The 8,220-nt window shown below is 33.3% G+C and overlaps 1 protein-coding gene across 1 annotated transcript; it reads right to left on the reverse strand.

The window, feature by feature from the left end:
- Positions 1 to 1,189: 1,189 nt before the first annotated feature.
- LOC138341797 (uncharacterized) lies at positions 1,190 to 1,876 on the reverse strand. Its single transcript, XM_069293625.1, has one exon. The coding sequence runs from the start codon at positions 1,874 to 1,876 to the stop codon at positions 1,190 to 1,192; it is 687 nt and encodes a 228-aa protein (XP_069149726.1).
- Between the last annotated feature and the right edge of the window lie 6,344 nt (positions 1,877 to 8,220).

Genomic DNA, 8,220 nt, shown 5'->3' on the forward strand with positions numbered 1-8,220 from the left:
AACCGACACGTAGTATTAGGGGGATCGGGTGTCACGAACCGACACGTAGTATTAGGGGTTCGGGTGTCACAAACTGACACGCAATATTAGGGTATCGGGTGTCACGAACTGACACGTAGTATTAGGGGATCGGAGTGTCACGTTCCGACATAAGAGGAATAAAGAGAATGAATCTTGAATTATCTTAATATACTAAAATTTAATGAACCTATTTCCCAAATGAGTATGGTATGGAGGCTTGAGTCCTCATGGGTGTACTTGGCGTTATTATCAATGATCCTTATACTTGTTGTTGTTACCTGTTGAATATTGTAGTTGATTTTATGATATCATCTGATATATATTGCTTTCTATTTTGAGTTGTCCGATGATATCTACTCAGTACATGTGTTTTGTACTGACCCCTACTTGTATGTTTTCTTTTTGTTAATTATGGAGTGCAGCAAACGTACTGTCGTCTTCAACTCAACCGCAACTCTAGCCAGTCTTCATCAAGTCAGATTTCAGGGTGACCTATTGTTTCTAGCTTGGACTGGATCTTCTTCTTCACGTCTTGATGCCTTGAAGTTCTGGCATAGACTAGCTGTTTAGTTATTTTAGCTTCTTAGATACTCCTAGATTTATTAAGTTGAGGATAGATGTTCTTGTGATGATGACTTCCAGATTTTGGGGATAATGATAAGTTTTGAGTTTTAGAAGTTGATTATTGATTTTGTTAATGGGTTTTAAGTCTTCCGCATTGTTTTCTATTTATTATGTTTGAAATGTTGGAGTTCAGATTGGATGGTTCGCTCACATAGTAGGATAAGTGTGGGTGCCACTCACGACACATTTTAGGTCGTGACAAGGAATTTGAACAATTCAACATTATTGCATAAGTCATGTGTGCAACCACTTTCAAGAAGCCATGAATAAGAGGATTCACTGATTGAAAAGTATGAAACTACAAATAGTTACTCTTCATGTGAATCGTTAGTTTCTGCAACTTGAATTTGCAAAGCACCAGAGGCAATTGCTCTTAATTTGCAGGCCTTGGATATGTGTACCTTCTGCTTACAGTTGCCACATATAGCATCGAATCTCCACCAACAATACTTCTCCTGATGTGTATTTCTTTTACAATGTTTGCTAGGAGGGAACTTCAGTTTCACATCTTCACTATTGTTTCCTCCATCATGCTTGCCCTTATTCATTTGGTGGAATTGTTGCTTTCCTTTTTTGCTTTTCTATAGAGAAAGCTTCTTCTATGAACTTTTCCCGTCTCATAGTCCTCTTTTTGCTCTTGTGCTTGAAGAGCACTCATTAGTTCACCTAATGAAAGTTTGCTCAGGTTGTTGTATTCTTCAAGAGATGAAATCTTAGATTCAAATCGCTCATGAAGAGTCACAAGAACTTTCTCCACAATTTGTTTATCTGTAAATTCTTCACAAAAATGTCTTACATTATTAACAATTAAGGATATTCGATCAGCATACTTACTGATAGTTTCATCCTCCTTCATATTCAAGGACTCAAACTCTCTTTTTAGGTTCAACACTTGCATTTGATGTGTTCTATCGCTGCTTTGATATTCTTCTTTCAACCTATCCCAAGCCTTTTTTGAAGTTTTATAAGACATAATTCTGTAAAACACAGTTTCTTCCACAGCATTCTGCATAAGCGACTTCGGTTTATATTTCTTTGCCTTCTCTTTGTTATTGGATTTGATCTGAGACACGGTAGGATTTGCTGGTAGAGCAGCAAGTGGTTTATCTTTTGTCATAGATTCCCAAAGTTCATAGGCTTCCAAAAAAGCTTGCATCTTAACAGACAAGATTTGGTAATTTTCACAAACGAAAGTGAATGGTGGATTTAAAGGTAGGTTGTTCGATGCCATTGGTGTTGTAGGTTAAAACTTTTTTTTTGTCCTGTAAGATCAACTAGAGGCTCTGATGCCAATGTTAGAACAAAACTACTCAAGAAATTGAAAAAACAAAAATAGAGTGAACTTATGATATTTTTTGTGTATATTAATCTGCAGAAAGTCTGAATTTATACAAAGAAAAAATGTATACATTAAAACTAAAATAAGAAAATGTACCACTAATAACCATAAAAGGGGGCCACTAACAGCAAATAAAAGGGTCACTAACTTCAGAAAGTTGAGCAACTAAAGTTGACTAAGTCTACCTAGAAAATAGGAAGCACTAAATTGAAATAAGTTAAAAACAGTAACAATAATAATAAGCTATAAAAATGCCAATTGTCTAGCACATAAGCCTTATATTAATCCTCCTCAAACTAGTTGATGTGCAAAACCTTGAACCACCCAAGTAGCAGGTGAAAGTGGAGTTAATGAAGCGAGTGTATAAAGGAATATTGCACGCATTTATGCTATGAGGCCGAGGGATTATCAAAATGAAAAATACTTGGTTGCCGATGAATTTCATTTATTCGGTTTATGTGTGTTTACATTGTTTGATCCATGTTCTACACATTCCTATATTTGTTCATCACTTGCTCTTCCTCAAATGTGAAATCTCTGAGGCTTAATAATGATTTGTTGTTTTAAGTCCCTTTGGATATCAAGTTGTGTGTAATTGAATATACCAAGACTGTCCTTTCATAATTCATAACCTATTCTTCCCTATTGATTTGATCGAAATGGCCTTCTAGGATTTTGATGTTATTATGGGGATGTATTGTTTTTATAAATATCATGCAGTGGTATATTGTAGGTCTTAGAATGTGATTTTAAAATATCCCACATTTTGACTCTTTATTGTACAAAGTTAAACATCATTGACATCTTGTATTATTTTTGTGGCCTTGGCAAGAAAGTTGATATGACAAGGTTGTGGGGCATACCTTTCTCACATTGTGGATACACAGTTGAAGAGTCCTTTTATAAAGGACATACATGTTGTATGTGATTTTACAGAAATTCATTTCTACTAGCTTCTTGTTTATCAACTTATTCCCACATAAAAACAGCAGACGGTAACTTCTAAAAGTTCTTATGCTTCGAGATCGCCACATTCTTCCTAATGGAATCATTTAAACCATATTTAAATTTCCTCTACTTGTCTATTTCCTCTTTAATAATACCTCCAGCATAACGAGAGAGGCTTTGAAACTTTTATAAGTTCTCACCAACAAACATGCCTTGTTGCCTTAGATTCAAAAGTTCCTTTTTCTTCACATCACATTAAGCAGGTGGTACATACTTCATATGAAATTCCTTAAGAAAATTATCACATCTTAGAACAAGAGGTTTTACCTTTGCATTCGGAACACTTACCCACCAATCATAAGAATCTTTTTGTGTATTGAAATAGAATACTTAAATATGGCAACATCTCAACACTCTAATTGCCGAAACACTCTCTCCATGTGCTCCAACAAATGTGGTATCAGCGGTGCCTTCAAACTCAAGTCTACCAATTTTGTTCAATTTCTAAAAATTAAACCCGTTGGGTCAGCCAACGATTCAGCCATATGGTGGGGGAATTAATTCATTTGTTGAAACGGAGGATTCATGGATTGAGTATGAGGACTCATGTGAAGATGTGAACCATATCTTACACCCTGATGGTTTCCCAGTTCAGACCCACTAATCTGGGGAACATAATGATTCGAGATATGTTCTCCAACCCCTTCAAGTGCATGAGGTTGAGAAATAGAGGTACCCCAAACTTCAGGAGTAGCATCCATAGGTCGATGATAAGAAGAGGTCATAAATTAATTAGTTCAAAAGGACAAATCAAATTACATTAGCGATATTTACTTGATGCATTTGCACTCTACACGCGATAAAGTATAATAAACCATGTAAGTGAAAAAAATAATGTAAACAAAACCTTTTTTGAAAGCATACAAGTATACTAGTAATTCACAGAAAAAGTTCTAGAACCACTTTGTCTCTAATACCAACAATTGTAGCGACCCTTTTTGAAGTATACTACCCTCTAATAAAGAGACTTGATTTAATACATTTTACAATCAGAAGCCATTAACAAGGGAATATTGATAATAATATAGTAGAAGAATTAGTTTCATAACAAATAATTTGGTTAAGGATGTACGTCTTGCACATTTAAACATTTTAAGATGTCAAAATTTGTATGACGTGAAATTTTAACTTACGATTAAAAAGCACACCCAAAGTTATTAAAGAAAATAACTGATGATCTTTTCAAAAATATATTATCCATACACTTAAGGATGAAATAACAAGAATATTACCGATTTCTGAGAATCGAAATTAGTCGGTTTATGCTTCACACAAACATTCAAAACAAATAGCAAATTTAGAATATTACAAGGCTCCGGTCTACATACCCAAAAATATCAAAATATATAGTCATACTTATATTACAACACATGGTGACATGATGAAATCATCCGACAATCTTTCATGTAAATATACAACATATAGATCATGTAAAAATCCCAAGCTTTGTACAAAATATAGATGCCTATATGCAACTGTAATCTTCTTTAAGACTCTCAAAATCATCATCTCCGATGGCCAGCTTCACGCATCCCATGGAACATTCCCAACGATAAAAATATTTATCGCTAAGAATATCACTTAGTGGTGTTAAAACCATAGCTTTAGAGCCCTTAGATTCTTCAAGAGACTTTTCTCATGTAATGGGTCGCACAATTGAAACTTAATACAAAAATGATTTAACCATTGTGATAAGAGTATCATGTTTGATATTTAAAGACCCAAAAATCAAGAACACTCATTGAACAATTTTCGAAGAGATAAAAAAGAATAAGGCTTGCCCAATAAACACATCATGTCGTCACACCAAGCACAAGCAGGTATCAAGAAGGGCTGACATCCTTTATCAAGAACGGTCTAAGACAAGTAATCAAGAGAACCAAACACCATATTAAATATGGTTTTCCAGTTCGTACTTAGAATGGACAATTTCCATTCATAAGACAGAATAAAAATCTAGAGGAAAGATGGAAAATGATCTGAATGAAGAGGCATTCCACTAACGACAAAGTCATAACCAAAAGAAGGGTTAGGTCCCAACAAGTGTGATAGGTGACCAAACAATTTGTACAATCGTACGAGTTACACAAGAGTCTTTAATGTCATAAAGGACACCTACACAACAATTCAAAGTTACAAGATGTATCAACGGTACAAAGATTAATTTTCAAATATACCTGCAGGAACAAAGAGTACAAATAAAAGTTTATACACAAACCTTAGTGATGTAGCATAGAAACAGTCCAACATAACTTCGCGAGTTCAAACTGTAGACCAAAAAATGTATGGAAGTCCTAAACTTGTTCACGAATATATAACACCATAAGAATTAAAATAAAATACTTCTTTAATTTCTAGTGTCTCAATAATTTTGAGTTAAAATAGGGATATCATCTAAAGTAATCTTAACATATTTAAATACGGCTATGCTCCCAAAATAATATTTCTGGCAAGTCTAGTACCTCATGTCGCAACTTAGATTTGAAAAGGAAAACGGAAAAAATAGATTTTGTAACATTTATGAGAGATATAAGTACATCTCTCAAGGGTTCTACCAAACAAGACTAACCACAAACTATAATTTGTAGAAAAAGATATATTCAAAACACCAAAAGTTGTTCATACAAGATTCCTATGTTTTGGCCCATATTTCAAATCCATAATAGATAAAATAGACTTTTACATAAGAATAAGAGTTGTAGAAATACAAATTATCTTTCCATATCATATTTATTAAATGTAAAAGAACTTCTAAAAGACAAGAGATGCTTAAAATACCAAATACTACCCAGCTCAGAAACATATTTTACCACTTACTTAAGACAAGTGGGTGTCTCGAATTCCAGCCTAAAGGAAAAAAATTTCCTCTTGTGATTTTGAAGATACATTTAGATATGTTTCTAACACTGTATGACTCGAGGGAAACGAATTTACTAAAGGAGTTGTAAAAATAAATAGTCACAAAATTAATGTTTATCACTTTTACAGATGTCCTTCAAAGGTGCAGCCCAAATATATGTTGGCTGCCCAAAACACATACATATGTACGTATATGTATATACATGATATCAACACATAAAATTTATATGTACTACCCCCATATAATACTTTAATTTCTGATCACAATTATGTTAACCAAGGTAGCAAATAATAAAAAATTTCAAGTTCAAAAAATGAGAATGAAACAGATTCTAAATTTAAGCAATGGTGTATTGATATGCGAATGTTGTTTTCATATTTTATGGGTGTTACATGTCGACTCTACAAAAATTGAATGTTACCGTTGAAAGGATATGTCCGAACAACGTATGTGTTAGAGAATTTGATGGGTCAAAAATAGATGCATTTGTGAGATAGACCTACTGCTAAAAATAGGGCCTGTCGTTTTCATTGTGAATTTGCAAGTGTTGAATATCAATGCATACTATAATCTATTGTTAGTGACACAATGGGTTAATAGGGTGGGGGTAGTCCCCTCTACGTTGGATCAAATGATAAGTTTGAATAGGACCAACAATAAGTGATTGTTAATGCTAAGGGGGATATTTATTCTACAAAGACTCTTCCCTTCCTTTTGTCAAGGAGAATAATTAGAATGAGGCACTACTGATAGAGATTTTCAATTCATTGGTGTTGATGTCTAACTGAACAATTGGGCGGCCACTTCTATCTCATCAAGAAGAATTCTTGGTAGTTTGTGTTGTCTTTCTTTCCGTTATCCGAGTATTAAAGGGTTGTAATTTAGATTGTGTTTTGTTGGTTTATTTCAAACATTCTATCTTTATTTTCAATAGAATGCAATTAAGTTTTATTTCCACTCTATTACACTCATTTGTTTTCTTCTATACAGTTCTTTTTATGTCGATTCTATTGATATGATATGCATGAAATTTTTTTCATAAAATTGTAAAATCCTATCAAATGATCAACCTAATCTTTAAATAATAAGTCAAGACGTCAAATATGACAAGGATGAATAATTTGAAAAAGTAACAAGGGATTTAGAACATTTTGAGAATAAATCAAACCCTAACATGAGTGAAATATAGACCATAAATTGATGAGATCATGAAAATACCAAAGAGACTAAGATAGGTTGACAACAAAAGGAAGATATAATCCAGACTTAGTTTGATTACAAGGATGTTTTTGCATCATGTTATGATGACATGCCCTTATTAAGCACTGACATGGTGGTTCACAAACTTCCGACTGACCCTATATTTTTGCCAGTTAAGTAAAATTTCATAAAGCTTATAACGGACATGAGTATAATAATTAAGGAGGAAATCACAAAAGAACTTGAAACAAAAGTCATTCGAGTCGCTCAATATCCTTCATGGTTGAATAATATCATACTCGTCCCTAAAAATATGGTAAAATTTGAGTATATGTTGATTATAATGATTTGAGCAAAGAAAGTCCAAAAGATGACTTTTGTTTTCCCAAAATTTGTATTTTGTTGGACAATTGTGCTAAACATGATATTTCTTCTTTTGTGGATTGCTATGTGGGTTATCATCAATGTTTTATGTCTGATGAAGTTGCAGACAAAACATCTTTTTTCACACCATGGGGTACCTATTATTATTAAGTCATGCAATTTGGATTAAAGAATGTGAGGCCAACTTGTATGAGGGCAATGAAAACCATCTTTCATTATATGATATACAAAGAAATTTAAGTTTATGTGGATGATCAGATCATTAAATCAAAAGGGCAATTAAATCATGTGCAAGACTTAAGAAGGTTCTTCGAAAGGCTCTGAATGTGTAATCTCAAGCTTAATCCTGTAAAACATGTATTTGGATTATCGTCAGGAAGGCTTTTAGGATTTAGAGTTAGTTTGAGGAGGTATTGATTTAGATCCTGGTCTTCACTACTTCTGGAAAATGTCAAAATATCATCTATAAAAATAACCACAAACTTATCAATATAAAGCTTAAATACTCAATTCATTGAATTCATCAATACTGGATCATTTGTCAATTCGACTGTCATCATCAAAAATTCATAATGACCATAGAGAATTAAAAAAGTAGTTTTAGGAGTATCTTACTCGCTAACATGAAATTGGTGATATCCAGACCTTAAATCATCTTCGAGAATTCTTTAGCACACTTCGGTTTGTCAAAACAAATCATCGATTGGTAGTACTGGATATTTATTTTTAATCGTTATTCTGTTCAATTATCTATGGTCAATACAAAGCATAAGAGTGTCATATG

The sequence above is a fragment of the Solanum lycopersicum genome, chromosome 1, assembly GCF_036512215.1.
Source record: "Solanum lycopersicum chromosome 1, SLM_r2.1".
Classification (NCBI taxonomy): Eukaryota; Viridiplantae; Streptophyta; class Magnoliopsida; order Solanales; family Solanaceae; genus Solanum; species Solanum lycopersicum.